At 42.5% G+C, this 17,063-nt stretch overlaps 1 protein-coding gene across 2 annotated transcripts in view; it reads left to right on the top strand.

Annotated features, from left to right (window-relative positions):
* The window catches only part of SLC41A3 (solute carrier family 41, member 3), a 134,016-nt gene that overhangs the window by 88,778 nt on the left and 28,175 nt on the right, over nucleotides 1-17,063 (top strand). For both annotated transcript variants that reach the window (XM_006876220.1, XM_006876221.1), the window contains exons 2-3: nucleotides 4,707-4,814; nucleotides 8,554-8,625. In XM_006876220.1, the coding sequence (XP_006876282.1) occupies nucleotides 4,707-4,814; nucleotides 8,554-8,625 (180 nt within the window). The remainder of the gene's footprint in view (nucleotides 1-4,706; nucleotides 4,815-8,553; nucleotides 8,626-17,063) is intronic.

The raw sequence follows: 17,063 nt of genomic DNA, 5'->3' as shown, positions 1-17,063 counted from the left end.
AGGAGTGTCTCCTTGTCTTTGAGTTTGGAAAGCTTGACTATGATATGTCTTGGTGATTTTCTTTTATGGTCTGTCCTTCTTGGAGTCCGTTGTGCTTCTTGTACATTAACTTTTTCACTTTTCAGGATGTTGGAGAAATTCTCTTCCAGAAGTTCTTCGACTATTTCCTCTGTGGACTTGTGTGATTCTTCTTGCTCAGGAATGCCAATGATTCTTAAATTATTCCTCTTCATGTTGTCCAACATGAATCTTATATCATCTTCAGAATTTTTTATCGTTTTTTGTATTTGTTCTTCTATTTTAGAGGTATTAAAAGACCTATCTTCCAGCTCACTTATTCTTCCTTCCTTCTCGTCGATTCTATTCCTTTGTCCTTCCAGTGTGTTTTTTATTTCTGCCATTTTGTTATTGATTGTTTGGATCTATCATGTTGGATTGTTCTTGTAGCACTTTCCTGTCTTCTCCCTTGTTTTTCTCAACTCTATTGTAGAGTGTTTTAAAACATTTCATAATCATTTTTCTGAATTCTTTCTCAGGCATTTCCAGGGCCTGCCCTTCTTCCATAATGGATTCCAGGTCTACTTCTGGGTCATTTGTCTCATGGATTTTATCTTTTTTCTGGACATGTGCTGATATGGTTATCTGTTTTTGCTTCTTGGGCATTTTTGCTGTTTATCTGTGGGCCTTTTTGCTGTTTATCTGTGGGCCTAACACTTAAGTAAGTATGTATTTTGGTTCTCTTTTTTGCTTAATGATTGTTATCAGGGAGAGGTGATTAGGGTATAGTCTTCTCTATTCCCTCTTCTTATTGCTTAACTCGGAGTGACTTTCACAGGTATTGCCTGTTTCCCTGGTATATGTCTGTTGGTATTGGTTCTTGCCTGGGTTTTGGTATTTTAAAAGGTGTGATTTCAGCTTGACTTTTTGGCTGTGGTTGCTGCCTCTTCTTGTGTAATATAGGGAGACAAAGTGTCTTCCAAAAACAAAAAGGAGGCTATGCAACCGCCAGACAACTGAAATTGGGTAAAAATCAAAAACCAAATCAGGATCAGAAGCAAACACAAAAATGAGAGAAAGAAACAAAATTTTATGTAAAAAGAAAGAGAAAAAATAAGAGAGAGAATAAAATTTTAAAAGGTGTTAATAATAAAGGTAAAGTAAGATAAAATGAGGGAAAATATATTAATAAGGAAGAAAATTCTGACTCCTAATATGTATATATTTTTAAAATCCTCTCTTTCAGTCACTTCTGCCCTCCTCTCCTTGCTGTTAGGTGCTGACTAGTCAATTCTAACCTGTAGCGACCCTGTATATGGTCTCCGTGGAGCAGTTGGCGGGCCGTGCTGCTGGCCCTGCAGCTCAAAAGGGTCTGTAGTGTGTCACCTCGGCCCACAGCGCTGTGCCAGACTCCTCTTACTCCAGTGTAAACGAATAGGCAGACCACATATGGCGGGTAACCGAGTCTCCCGCACAGGGCCTCCGAGGAGCCGCCCGTGAGCTTGAGCCGCCGACCCCACAGAATGGAATGCCCTGCAGTGGCACTCCAGTCCACCATGCTACAGTGGGACGTCTTTCAAATCCGACCGAATAGGACACACAGCCGTGTCTCCTGTATATGGTTTCCTATGAGTGATTAGTGAGCATGAGCTGCCAGCTCCGTCCCACTGGGCCCGTCGCTCAAAGGAATCTGCAGTGCAGCACACTCCACTCACTCCACAGCACTACGCTGGGTTCTCTTTAAAACCAGTGAAGAAGGGCAGACTCATTCTTCATCTCAGTCTGTCCCAGTTGCGTGTTCTCCTGGCACAGGAGATCGTCAGGGGTGTGGGCAGGTCCCGACCGCTCAGCCAAGCCCCTACCTCCTCTCTCCCAGATGTATGTGGACAAACTATGAGCGCACCCCCTCCCGACACCAAAGAAAGAAGAGAAGAAAAAAAGAAAAAGAAAAAGAGAAAAAACTAGTTCGGACCCGCCCCAAGTAGGCAAAGCACCCTATATGTTCCTGCGGAGCATTTCCGCGGCTTGGCATCTCTGCGGCCCCTCTTCAGTCCAGCGGCCCTGTCTCTCCCAGGCTATGGGCCCAGATCATCTAGCCTGGCCAGCAGGTTTAAGGGTACATGCCCTCCCACCTCCGCTCCAACTTCCACTGGCTACAAGTCTCCCATCTTCTAGACTGCTCCTATCTCTGTGGGTCTGAATCTGGGAGCTCTGTCTTGCCCCCTTTCTGCCTGGAGTTCCGAGCCACTTTTGCTGGTGACCCTCGCCCTAGCCGTCAGCAAGTCCTGCCCTCTGTGCTTCTTCAGTTAATCTAAGATGTTATTGCTCTGTTTTGGATCTATGTAGATTTTGCTATTTGTTGATATGTTGTGGGGTGCAGCGGTTGCAGCTCACAGTTCCTGCAATTTTTCAGAGTTTGTGGTCTGGCAGATTAAGCCACAGCAGGGGTGTTTTGTTATTGGGATTGAGTCGCTACCTATCCTGGGCCTGGTCTGAGACTGAGAGGAGAGTTGACCTAGGCTGAAGGGGTGGGGGATGGGCTTCGTGCTTGTGGACAAATGGAGTCTGTTTTTGATGACGTCTAAAATGCCCCTTTGTCCCCCTGTGCCTTGGGCCTCCCAATTTTCCCTATATATTCACCGGTTGTGCCTAATGTAGTTATGAGAACCCCCCTGGGATGGACTATGTTGGTTCCTGCGGGCTCACTGGTTCTCTGAGAGTGTCCTCCTTGTGAGTACATCCGTTCAGGCTCTGTTAGGTTCTGCCGTGGGCAGGACCTTCCCCCTGGTGAGAGCCGGGAGCGGGTGGGTGGGAGTTAAAAATGCTCGTGCCTCCTCCATCTTTTGTTCTTTCAAAAAACCAAGTTCATAGAGTTGCAGCCTAGTGTTTTATGTTTGCCCCAAAGCTGTCTGTTTACCAGGCTGGAGCCCCTATTGTGACCCTGCCCGCTACTTGTCCCAAGCTCACGTACCTGTCCTGCCGGTCAGGGAAGTGCCGCCCGCTCTCAACGTGCTTATTCTTGTAGTAGCGAATCAGACTGTCATTTTTTAATTTTAGATTTTTCCTGCTCATCTTTGTTTGGAGAAGTAGCTTCTGTTTCTTTAGCTGTTCCAGGTTGGTCTGCTGGTCTGCTTGTCCTTTTTAGTGGGAATGTCCCACCTCAGAAGGTTCTGAATGGGGCTCAGGGTTCCACCTAAGGTCCAATACACTGCAAAGGCTCCACAAAAAGTCTATTTCATTAGGAAAGTTTTAGAGCCTCTTGGAGGTATTTCAATTAGTTGTAGGCTGAAAATGGGCTTACAAGCAAGAAAGGACTTTTTTAAAGCAAATAAATAAAACATTACCACATTATCATGATCATGTCTAAAAAAGATCAATTTTTAATACCTCATTTGGTCTTACTGATTTATTTTATCTGTCTGGCCCCTGTAGATATTTATGACCCCTACACTAGAAGTCCTCCTCATTTTGGAGGTTTAGATCTAAAAAACAATATTCCTGCTTTGTTAGCTAGAGGTGCCTTACAGATGGTTCGCTTGCACCCCCTAGGGATTACAGTCATTTGCACACGTCTTAAGTACTTACCAAAAGCTTTGAAGTTTAAACTACTAGTGGTACCTTGGGATAAAAAACCTGGTACTATGCTCCCATAAAGAGTCCAGCCTCAGAAACCCCATGAGACAGCTCTGCTTTCTCCATAGAGTCAAAACCAGCTTGACAACACACAACAATACAGTTCTTGTGTGGGAGAATCATGGCTAGACCTCAAGTCCCTGTCTCCTAGATGACAAAGAAAATCATCAATCTAACTGCATATTAAATAGGTTGATTCTGACCCATTGCCATGCTGTAGATGGTTTCCAAGGCTACAAATCTTAACAGGAGTGGAAAGCCCATCATTGTCCTGTGGAGTGGCTGGTGGGTTTGTACTTCCACCTTCCAGCTAGTATTCCAGTGCTTATCCTGCAGTGCCACTGTTGCTGTTAAGTGCTGTTGCGTCAGTTCTGATTCACGGTGACCCCATACAGGGTTTCTGAGGAGTGACTGGTGAGGTTGAACTGCCGACCTTGTGGTTCAAACCGACTTGCAGTCCAGCACATTAACCCACAGCACCACACCAGGCTTACCGATACATCCTTTTCATTCCAGTTACTAATTTTACTTTGACAGTGACATGGGATAGAGACATACTATTTTGAAAAATCAAGAGCACAATCCAGACAGTCAGTGGGACTTCCACTCAGCCTTAGAACCTGGGGAGTAGGAAGGACAAGGGTCTGTGGCACCTTGATAAAAGTATCGCGCTACTCAACCCAGATGATCTGGCCAGATGTTACCAGGGCTCTCCATTTATGATGACTTTCCCTACTTGTAAACTGGCAACAAATTCATATTTCTATGAATACTTCATACAGCTAGAGATTGGATCCAAACCCTACTAAGCCTCTTCATAGCCCTGCTTCCAATTATCCTGGCTTCTGTGGGCCAGAGAATTAAAGGGGCATTCTTGAGGCCACAAGTGTCCATCCATTAGACAGTACGCAAAAAATTAAATGACTTCATTATTTGGTTTTTAGTTGAAAGCAATTTAAGAAGTTAGTCTTGTTTCTTCCTTTTGTAGGGAATGAGAAATATCTTACTCAAGGTCCAGGAGTGGTCAGGGATGTCCAGAGCTGTGCCACTGTGTGATTCTTGTTCTTTGTCTCCAGCACTGGCCTGTGTTTGTGGAGGTAAAAGACCTTATGACCTTGGTGCCACCCCTGGTGGGCCTGAAGGGGAACCTGGAGATGACGCTGGCCTCACGACTGTCCACAGCTGTAAGTCACCATCTGGGCTCACAGTCCCCAGCAGCCCGGAGTGAATGCTCCCCTAACAAGTTCCCCTTAGCAGCTAGTAGGGTGGGTACTGTGGATTCTCAGGAAACTACCATTGGGAAGAGGTGAAAGGACCAAGACAAACTGTGTTGGGTTCTCTTAGCTCATGCTCTGCCTGGCCACTCCTCCCAGGCCTTGTGTTCTTATTGTCTCCTCTTTAACCCAGTGGCAGTTGGTACCCATGTCTTTGTGACCTGAGGCTCTAGGCTATCCCTGTTCACCCTACAGCTCCGGGACCTGAATCTCCTAGCTTTCACACTTCACAAGAGTTCTGATGTGTAGTCAGGCTGGATGGAAGATTTCAGAGATCAAGGACAACCTCAAGTCACCTAACAGACTCTGCTGGGGGTTGCTGCCCTCTAGAGGTCACCTGAATGCCTATTACCCAAGGCCTATCTCTCTGAGTGCTTTAGTGATTTAACCACCACAGCTCCTAGCTTAGCTGGCTCTTGCTTTCCCCTCCTAGTTATTCCAGGGAATTGAAATTCTTTTGTTATGCAGAATGGTTTTTCCCTTTATTTTTAAGGGTGGCCATTTACCATGACCTGTGGTGGAGATGGCATGTTGTGTTCAAGAAACTGAGAGAGAGCAATGTCGCTCAAGTCAGAGGGTGTACTATGAGGCTCAGAGATGGGTGGGGCCTGGTTGGCTGAAGATTGGCCCCTAAGGACACCAGGTTCTAATTCCTGGAACCTGTGAGTGTTGCTTTATTTGGAAAAAGAGTCTTTGCAGATATGAAGTTAAAGGTCTTGAGATGGAAAGTATCTTGGGTTATCCATTTGGACTGAATGTAATTACACGGATTTTTAGGGAGGCAAAAGGAAGTTCAGACAGAAGAGGTCATGTAACAGAAGCAAAGATAAGCAGTCAGAGAGAGATGATGTTAATTTGCTTACCTATGAAGGTGTGGAGGAAGGGTCTGAGTCAAATAATGTAAGAAATATAGGCCTAGATACGGAGAAGGCAATGTAACAGAATTTCCCTTAGAGTTTCCAGAAGGAGCACATTCCTGACAAGACCTTGATTTTAGCTCCATACGATTCATTTCAAGGTACCTAGGTAGTACAAAGATGCCAAGATGATGCAGTGGTTACATGTTGAGCTGCTTGATGAAAGATTGGTGGTTTAAACCCCCCAGCTGCTCTATAGGAGAAAGACAAGGCAGTCTGCCCCCGTAAAGATCACAGCTGTGGGAGCCCCTGGAGTAGTTCTACTGCTCCCCGTAGGGTTGCCAAGATTAAGAACGAATTCAATGGGCAATGGGTTTGGTTTTGATTTAGGTTGTGCAAACGATTTGCACTCTATGCTTAACCTGAAGATTGGTGGTTCTAACCCACTCAGTGGTACCATAGAAGAAAAGGTCTGGGGATTCTCTTCCATTGTGAATGTTGTCGTTACGTGTCATTGACTCAATTCCAATTTATAGCAACCCTGATGAGAGTGTCTAAAGAGTGACTGGTGGGTTTGAACTGCCAACCTTGTAGCTAGAAGTTCAGTGATGATCCTGTAGTGTCATACCAGGCCTCCTCCATTATGATTATTGTTGTTGTTTAATCCTGTTGAATCGGTTCTGACTCATAGTGACTCTGTATAGAGTTTCCAAGGAGCGGCTGGAAGATTTGACCTTTTGGTTAGCAGTCCAGTGCTTACCCTGTAGCACCACACCAAGACTCCATTATGATTATGACCAAGAATATCTATGGTCTACTCTGTAACACAGGAACCTTGGTGGCATAGTGGGTTATACACTGGGCTGGTAAACTAGAGTCGGTGATAATGAATATACCAGCCCTTCTGTGGGAGAAAGAGAGGCTTTCTGCTCCCATAAAAACTTACAGTGGGTTGGAACCAACTCAATGGCACATAACAGAAACAACAACTCTGTAACACATAGGTTGCCATGTGTTGAGGTGTGGTGTAATCAACTCTGTGGCAGCTGACAACAAGACTCGTTTAAGACTTCAGGACTTCAGAAATGTAAGAGAAAGATGTCTGTATTGTAATTTTATCCAGCAGTATTTAAAATAAACAAACAAAACCCACCAAAATCCCATTGCTGTGAAGTTTAATTCTGATCCTGTAGGTCTTCCAAGGCTGTAAATCTTTATGGAAGCAGACTGCTAGATCTCTCTCCAAGAAACAGCTGCTGGGTTTGAACCACCAACCTTCCAGTTAGAAGCCAAGTTGTCAAAAATGTCATTTTGCTTGGATTGATAATCAGCATTCATGGAAATAGCCGTCAAGAAATCAAGTAACATATTGCATTAGGCAAATCTGCTGCACAAGAAAGACGTCATTAAAGTGTTCAAGTGCAAAGATGTCAGTTTTGGAATAAGGTGCGCCTGACCCAAGCCATGGTATTTTCAGTAGCCTCACATGCACAGTGAATAAGGAAGACCATAGAAGAAGCGATGTGTACTTGAGTTATGATGCTGGGGGAAAGTATTAAAAGTGCAATGGTCTACCAGAACACCAAACAGATCAGTACTGGAAGAAGTACAGTCTGAATGCTCCTTGGAAACCAGGATGGCGAGACTTCATCTCATTCCCTTCTTGCCTACTTACTTGTTCAGCTGAACTCAATCATATGACCATTGGTTGCTAGTAAGCACATTTATACGCATTAAAGTAGGCTTGCTGCGTGGACTGTACAGGTTAGAGATTTGTTTGTTTTAACAGTTTACAACTGATGGATTCCTTCTTGAGGAAAGAATGACTTTTCTAATTTGTACTAAAGGATCATATGGGCTAGAAGCAACTCCTTTATCTGGAGTTCAGGTGATTAATAGAAAATTTCTGTTAAACAGGAAACTTCGAAGCTGAGTCTTGATTAAACACATCATTCCACTGTGGGAGCAAAAGAAAATGGATATTTGAGAAATAGCCTACCAGCTTAAAGAATGCACCCTGACTTTTGCCACTGTATTGCTTACCCTTGTTACTCCCACAAGAACATCAGATGTGTGGTATCTATTGTAGGCAAATAGAGGCTTATAGTGAGATAAGCCATCTGCCCAAGTACTAGTCATGCTAGCGATAGAAGGGTTCTCTTCATTTGGAAAACTGCAAACTAAATACCAAGTTTGTTAACAATAGTACCAGTTTTATAATTCTTTTCTTGGAGTTTAGGAGAGTCATAAGCAATGACTCGATTGAAAAAATAGACTTACATTTGCTTTCTGATTTATTTTTTCTTTTTAAATCTAATTCTTAAATTTTGCTACCAAAGTGTTTGGAGCTGATTATGATTTTTAAAGGAGAAACTTCTATTTCTGATCACTCTATTTTACTATAAGAGAAGGAATTATGGGCTTTTAGAAGGTGACTTCCCAGAAGTAAGATCAGGCTGCATTGGTGGTCATTTGAGATATAACTGGCTGGTGGGTGTTTCCAGGGAAGGAAACAACCCGTCTGCTATTCTGAGGCTGATTGAAGAGTTTTGAGAAATCCATGATTACCTTATAATTGGAGGTAGTATGTGTATTTGCATGTTTTTGCACATGCGAAGGTGGTCCATGACATTCATTCATTTTTCAGAGACCTGTGTCCTTATCCCTTGCCCATTTTTCTCAAAAAAAAAAAGTTGAGATTTATTGACTTTTCTTCCAAGTGATTGCCTTTTCTGGGAAGGGTTTACCTTGTTTTGGGCCCAGTCAGGTTGACTTTTCCTTTCCTATCCTAGGCCAACACTGGACAAATTGATGACCCCCAAGAGCAGCAGAGAGTCATCATCAGTAACCTTGCTCTCGTACAGGTAAATCTGCACTTTATCATGTTTATCAAGTTCCTTCTCCCTTTTTGAATTTGCACTAAGTCTGCTCCAGGTAAAATTGTGTGAGGGCTAAGGGAGCCTGTGGCCTTGCTCTCAGACCCTATGTCTGCCATAACACATACATGTGGCAACTGGAGGTTCAGCCTAATCCCAGGGCACCACCATGTCCACCTGAAAGTAGATGCCTTTTCTGGAACTCAAGGTTCTTTCAAGCTTCCCTTTCCTTTTTGTCCTTCCAAGCTAAAGTTACTGATTTGCCTAAATTCAAAGGCTCCTGACAACTTGACACTACTTGTTAAGTGATACTAACTAAATTTTCACAATGTGTCTGTTTGCTTTGTGTTCTCATTGTTCCATTTCTAGTTTTCTCGCTTTCGTTTTAGAGTAATTGTTGATCTTTTCGTCTTGTACCGCTGGGTTTTTTAATGGTGCACCATACTTAGGATAATATCCTTTATTCTGTCTGCCAATTTATTATTTGTCTAAAGGGTGACCTCAGGACATAGTTTGGGTCCAGCATTTAAAGACTATCTTAGGGCAATAGTCACAGGGAGTCTTCAAGTCTCAACTGGTCTAATAAGTCTGGACTGTTAAAGAATTTGAGACCAGCCTGGAGCAGCTAGAAGAACAGAAGGTACTTCTTGAAAGAAAGACTTACAGGAAAATTATAAAACAACATAGGCAGACCAACTGTTACTACAAGAACAAGCAACTTGCTTGCCCAGGAGAAATCAAGACAAGTGCAAACCCCCTTCCAGACTGAGACTCAAGGGGAATACACGCTCTGATTGGTGACCACGCTCGTCACCGATAAGGGGAAATGAGGGAAAAACAGCAATGAAGCTGCAAGCTAAGCCCTATAATGTTCAGTAGACTTCCGTCAACCCAGGTGGAGACCTGGTTGGCCAGCAGTGTGGCAAGACCTGGGGACTCTTGGGCCCAGAGTCAGTGACATAGCCACAGAGGACTAGAGTGGAGAATGAAACATCTAGCTTGTAAGAAGAGAGGGCATATGCATAAAAACACCCACCCCTGCAGATAATACCTACTTGACCTGTCTTCAATGGCTGGATGATCAGAGCTCAACTAGAAGAAGAAAGAAGAGGAAAAAAAGAATAATCTGATACAATTTGATGAACTTGACCTACACCTATGGATGCAATAGCTCAAAAGAGGGAACAAATCCTTACAGCAAGAATCATTCCCACCCCCTCCACACACAGAGTAGACAGGGATGGGCAACTTGGACATTGGCTACTCAAAATGGGGGGTGGGGGGCTACAAAGGCAAGAAGTGACTGACTTACAAGCTTTCAAGAGGGAACCTAGATCCAGAGGACCTGGAAGGTAGAATCTGCACTGAGTAGTATACAATCTGTCTGGGCGGGGCTGATGAAAGGAAATGCAGACGGGTCTCTTGTGATTCAATAATGCATAATTGTTATCAGGACTGCTTGTGAGGGTTGGAAATATAAAGGTAGACATTTTGAAGCAAGGATGGGAGTGATTAACTCTTCAGCCTAGGAGCTGAGGTCCCTGGGACTATGAAGGGAGAAGAGCGGAGAGCTAGAATCGTACCCAGAGAAACAGTGATGCCTGAGATGAAGGTAGAGACAATGACGTGAAGAGATGGAGCAGTTGGAGACTTTAGACACAGAGAGGGAGAGGGACTGTGTGCCAATGACCGGGGGACTGGCTTGTAGTGTATACCATTTGGTTGGTTGATGATGCATGGAGGGGATTGTAACCATGGCAATGAAACGATATACAATAGGATGAATGTAAAACTAATGTTCTCCCATGTAAACTATCACATAATTCACAATAAAACATTTTTTTAAAAAAGAATTGGAGTTCTGTTCTGCAGTTTTCCCCCATTCTGCCAGGGTATTGTGGCCCTGATCAGAACAGTTGTTAGTGGTAGCCAGGCACCATCTAGTTCTTCTGCTAGCCCTGTAGACTCATTCCTTCTCTGAGAGTTTGGATTCTTTCTTTTATAATCTTTCTGTTTTTTTTCTGGAACATTTGACATTATGCACCCTGCCTGCCTTAAAATCCTCCCTTGGTCCTGCTCTTGAGTCTACTTTTGTTCAGTCTCATCCTTTTTGGTGTATTCTTCTTTGTTTGTTCCTTAAATGCCTCAGAATCTTCTTAGACTTATACTACCTTTTGTCTAATGCCACCTGGGTTAAGTTTCTAATCTTGGCAGTCTGAGAGCATTACAGAGTAAAGAGCCCCAAGACAAGAGAAGATTAGGGAGAGATTGGTTCCAATGCATGAGGAAAACATGGGCATTCACCTAAGCAAGTAGTTCTATTTCAGAAAATTGTTGGTTTCTCTATGTAAGAGCAGCTTGTAGCAGAAACCAGAATATGTACTCTGGCCTCAGAGAAGTATAGTGTTCAGTTAACACTTATATCATATAATAGGTAGTATTATACAGGGCTGTATCGTATGATAATAAAATCGGGATACTGTCCTATTTATCTTCCACCTGCGTTCCAGAACCCTTGTTTCTAATTCCCTACTAGATCTCTCCATCTCTGTATCCCCAAAGCACCCCAAAAAAGCACAGCCAAATTGGGTCTCAACATCTACAGCCTTGCAGTCCTTCTGGGAGTCAACCTAACTGAGGGACCTTAGGTGAGTCACTCCCCCTTGTCTGAAAAGTAGGTTGTTGTGAACTTTTCCATCATATAGAAAGGTGAGACATTAGGCAAAAAACCCATTGCCTTTGAGTCGGCTTCAGCTCATGGTGGCTCTTTATTACAGAGTAAGACTGCTCCTCAGGGATTCCAAGACGGAATCTTTATGAGAGGACATAGCCTCATCTTCCCCCCACAAGTTAGTTTGAACCACTGACCTTTCAGTTATCAGCCCAATGCTTACTCTACAATGCCACCAGGACTCCGTAGCCTTTGGCTAGCATGTGGTAACCACTCAATATATATGTTGGCTGTGCCTAGTGAATTGTGCTTCTCAGTTAACTAAATTAGAAACCTAAATTACCCTCAGTTTCTTTCTCTACATTATCCTGCTATCCAATCATTCAGAGGACTCGATCTCTAAATTCTGCTTAAATCCAGCGCTGCTTTTCCTGCTTCCTTGCCTTGTCCTCTTCATCTCCTACCTAGATGGCTGAAAACATCTTCACTGTTCGAACTGTTCCCAGGTTTCTTGACCTCCAGCTCATCCTACTGGCCACCCAGAGCTAATGACCAGGGTAAATGATCCAATCACCAGCCTCAATTCCAGTCAATGTGCCTCTCCTCTACTCTTCATACCCCCACCCCCACCACATACACACACCAGCAATTCTACACCACACACACTTTACACCTCCCTGCCTTTGCGTATGCAATTACCTTCAATTGGAATGCCCTTTTTCCTGTAGTACATGTAGTAAAGAATTCTTTAAAAAATCTGAAGAAATCTAAATTACAACCTGATACTAGGTATAGTTGGCTCTCTTTGTTCTTGTTTGGTGCCATGTACATGGTGTTTGGGTTGTACTTGGCACTTGTATTGGAATTCTTTGTATTTATGTCTGCCCTCCCCTTGAAGGTATATCTCAGGGGCCAGAATCAATCACATCGTAGGACTGAAGAGCTCAGGAAATTAAAACAGCGTAAGAATACCCCTAACAAAGAATTTGGCAAGGGAAAGGTCATAAATGCTCTAAAAAACTCAACTCTATATAAATCACATTGTTTTTGTTTTACTGTTTGTCACCAAATCCTTGTCCGTATATGTGTGCATTTCCACATAATTGATTCTCAGCACATATTTATTGAGCCTTGTTTTGGACCAGGCCCTGACTTGTCACATTAATTTAATCATGGCATGGACATAATTTTGTCTCTGTTTTTTTTAAATGCTCATAAATGGTGCAATAAGATTCATAATAAAACTTTAAAATGATCTCAGCATATTCTATCACTTAAGGGTGATAACTCAAAATGTTTAGTAGCTAGCATGACATTGGATTGACCCATAAAAGGGAAAATCAACCATTTAGAAAAATCCCTGGTTGCTCCCATGCAAATCTGATGAGTGTCAGCTCTTGCTTACTTTGTTTAACTCTTTCCACTTGATAAATCACATTGCATTAGAAAATTATTTTTGTCTGAATTTCTTAAGATAACTTCCCACAAAGAGTATAATTAGTTTAAAACGTAGGCTTTTCCTCAAAAGATTATAGCACATTGGAATTCTTAGCATTTCCTGTTGTGGTGCTGTAAGATAAGTACTGGACTACTGACCACAGATAAGTGGATCAAACCCACCAGCCACGCCTTGGAAACCCTATACACGATCACTATGGGTTGGAATCAACTCGATGACACTTCACAACAAAAACAGTATCGTTAAGCAACATTTAGATTAATAGCTCCATAACCTCACCAGCACTGAAAGTATTCTTCCAAACCACATGTTGCATTTCCATAGATACATATTTGTCCAAAGACTATACATATGATTTTTGGTGTTTTTTCATAGATTATAACTATCACACTGTACATGTAATACCATAACTTGTACTTTTTTCTTAATAACTTAATGAATGAATTCATTTGGAATAGTGTATGACATATAGTAAGCACTAAGTAAATATGTGCTGCTAGTCCTGATGTGGTGCTGTAGGATAAGCACTTGACCAAAAGGTCAGTTTGAATTTCAAGGTTGGTGGTTCAAACTCACCAGCCACTTCTTGGAAACCCTATACAGGGTCGCTGTGAGTCGGAACCAACTCTACAACACTCTTCAATAAAAAATAATCATGATGATTGTTACTTGGTTATTTGTGCACATGTACAAATGTTTCTCTGGGATAGATGTTGGAACATAAGGTATGTGGATCACTTATAGCCAAATTACTCCACAAATTCCTATACCAAGTTTTACTGCCATCAGTGTATTTAAGTGCAAATCTTGTATTACATGGCTTATTTTTAAAAACTTACTGTGACTTGAGTAAAGGTTTATAGGACAGATCATCTGCTTTGCATTCATTAAATCATGCATTTTTTTAATTACTTTTTTTTTAAATGTTTTATTGGGAATTATGTGATAGTTTACATGGGAGAACCTTAGTTTTACATTCATCCTATCGTATATTGTTTCATTGTCATGGTTACAGTCCCCTCCATGAATCATCAATGAGCCAAAGAGAATATCCTACAAGCCTGCCCCAGTCATCAGCACACAGCCCCTCTCCCTCTCTGGGTCTAAAGTCCCCAGCTGCTCCATCTTTCCATTTCATCATCTCTGCCTCCATCCCAGGCATCACTGCATCTCTGGGTAGGGTCCGCTCTCCGCTCTTCTCCATTGATGGTCCCAGGCACCACCGCTCCAAGACTGCAAAGTTTATCACTCTCCTCCTTGCTACAAAATGTCTACCTTTACATTTCCAACCCTCACAATCGGTCCTGATAACAGTTATTCACTGTTGTATCACAAGAGACTCATCCGCATTTCATTTCATCAGCCCCGCCTAGACAGATTGGATACTACTCAGTGGAGATTCTACCTTCCTCCACGCCCTCTGGATCTAGGTTCCCTCTTAAAAGTTTATAAGCCAGTCATTTCTTGCCTTTGTAGCCCCCCCATTTTGGATAACCATGTCCAGTTTGCCCAAATCACACATTTTGTCTCTTCTCACTGATTCCAGTTTCCTCATTGCTAGATCATGTATTCCACTTCCTCTCGGTGTTTCCTGTCTCCATTCCTCCTTCTTTCCCAACCTTTCTGAACTTTGCCCTTGAGTAAATGCTGCCCTTTTCATCTCAAATGGTTGCTCATTCTGTGCAGGCATGTGTACCTTACTAGTGTTGTTGTTTCCCCTGTAGACCTATCTATTGCTTGGCTGAAAATTGAGCCATAGGACTGAACTCGACTCCAGACCTGAAGGGTGCCTGAGGACAATATCCTAGGGGTTCTACCAGTCTCTGTCCAACCTGTAAACATGCCCTTTTTTTTTCCCTTCTGATTGTGACTTTTGTTCACATATTCTCCCACTTTTTTCAGGACCTTCTAATGTGATCTCATTCAGAGCAGCTGGTAGTGATAGCTGGGTACTATCTAGTTCTTGTGGTCAGTTCCAACCCCTAGCAACCCTGCATAGGGTTTCCAAGGAGTAGCTGGTGAGCTTGAACCGGCAACCTTATGGCTCAAACCAACTTTGCAGTCCAGTGCATTAACCCACAGCACTACACCAGGAACCTGTGGATCATCATTATTGCACGATTGTGTCATTATATATTTTATATTACCCAACCATTTAAGCTTTAATGTTCTGTTTCTAATAAGTTAAAACAGTTTCATTCATTATTCATAAATTTGTTGCGCATATGAGAGTACCTACTGAGTGATGGACTGTGTCCTCAGACCTGAGGACCCCAATGAAAAATGTTGAGTGCTGTTGAGTCAGTTCCTACTCATAGGGAGTTCCTGTATAGGGCTTCCAAGGGTGGCTGGTGGATTTGAACTGCCAACCTTGCAATTCAAACTAACCTTGTGGTCTAGTGCATTCTCTTCAGCAACACACCAGGACTACTAGTAGAAAATAAGACCAACATCAGAAATGAGTAGTGTCTTCAAATTGGCATTTTATTTTGAATTTTCTGTGAGTTCTATTTATATCTCTTAATGCATTTTTGTAAGGAGCTCCGGTAGCGTACTGATTACAAGTCAGGTTGCTATCCTCAAAGTAAGTAGTTCAAAACTACCACCTGTTCCATGGGAGAAAGATGAGGCTTTCTGGTCCTGTAAAGATTTCTATAGCCTTGGAAACCTTATTGCAGGGTCTCTCTGAGTTGGAACCAATGTAAGAGGCGTTTTCCTGGGGTGTGAAAATGCATCACCTTTTATTTTACAAAAGAATAAACGAGGGAAACAAACAAGATGGCAGAGAGGGTAGAAATGCAGTGAGGAGCTCCAATAGCAACAACATAGAATACTAGACCAAGCAGGTTCAGGGATGGTGCCAGAACTCTGAACCACATACAAAAGACTATTTAGAAGGATGGAAGACATACAGCTAGGGGAATTTGTAGCAGAAACAAGAAAGCCATTGGTTTCTAATTCAAGAGGCTCAGCTGTTCCTGGAGCCACCATCTTGGGAGAGACCAAGCAAGGGAAGGATCAGAGCACCTATGGATGCCTGACAGAACTGTGGAGATAAAGGTGTGGACATAGTGAGAGACCAATGAACAGATACAAAAAAAAGCTATCTGTGCACCTCCATTCTGGTGACTAGAGGGGGTACCTAAGCAAGTGGACACATCACCCCCACCCCCAGAGGGTTCCACTATGCATGCATACAGATCTCCTTGAAATTTAAAGTGACATATTCCACTTAAAACCAAACAGCAGTGCAAAATGGCCACAGCTGGCCCTGAACTGTTTATCATTAGGGAAAAGGCCTGAACACGGGGATTGTGGAGTGGGACAGGCAGACTAAAAAGGAAATAGGCTGAAAATGAAATCCTGAGTTATGTCACAATGACCAACAGTGACATCTTGAAATTTCTCAGGAAGGAGAGGGATAAGGGAAGCCCATTTCCTGATCACATCTACCTGGAGGCAATCAGAAAGCATTAAAAAAAGAAACAAAACACACAGCTAAGTATTAAGACCACAGATAACTCCTAAATATGCCCAAAACACAGAAGCAGTTGATCAACCATATCTGCACATGTCCAGAAATAAGATAAAATGACTGAGGCAAATGAGCTGGAAGTAGACCTATGCTCCATACTGGAAGATGATCAGTCTTTGGAAATTCCTGAGAAGGAATTCAGAAAAATGATGATAAAATGTATCAAAACACTATACAATGGAGTTGAGAAAAATAAGGAAGACAGGAAAGCACTATAGAAACAATCAAATAAGAGAGATACAGCATTGGAAACAATTCAAAACCTACAGAAAGAGGTCCAAATGATTAATAGAATGTCAGAAACAGACAATACACTGAAAGGGCAAAGGAGTCGAATTGAAGAAGTAGAAGGCAGAACTAGTGAACTAGATGATAAATCTCTCAACACTACTAAGAAGAGCAAGCACAACAAAGGATAAAAATCTGAAGAAAGCCTAAGATTCATGTTGGATAACATGAAGAGGAATAACTTAAGAATTACTGGCATTCCAGAACAGGAAAAATCACACAAGCCCACAGAGGAGGTAGTTAAAGAGCTGCTGGAAGAAAATTTCCAAAACATCATGAAAAGCAAAAAGATAAGCATTCAAGAAGCTCAACGAGCCCCAGGAAGGATAGACCCTAAAAGACAATCACCAAGACATATAATAATCAAGCTTTCCAAATTCAAAGATAAGGACAGAATCCTGAAAGTAGCTAGGGCAAAAAGAAGTGTTACATACAAAGGCAAGCAAATCAGATTAAGCTTGGATTTCTCAACA

Source organism: Chrysochloris asiatica, unplaced genomic scaffold (genome assembly GCF_000296735.1).
Source record: "Chrysochloris asiatica unplaced genomic scaffold, ChrAsi1.0 scaffold00367, whole genome shotgun sequence".
Lineage (NCBI taxonomy): Eukaryota > Metazoa > Chordata > Mammalia > Afrosoricida > Chrysochloridae > Chrysochloris > Chrysochloris asiatica.
The sequence above is the reverse complement of the archived record's forward strand: the minus strand, read 5'-3'. Positions and strand labels throughout refer to the sequence as shown.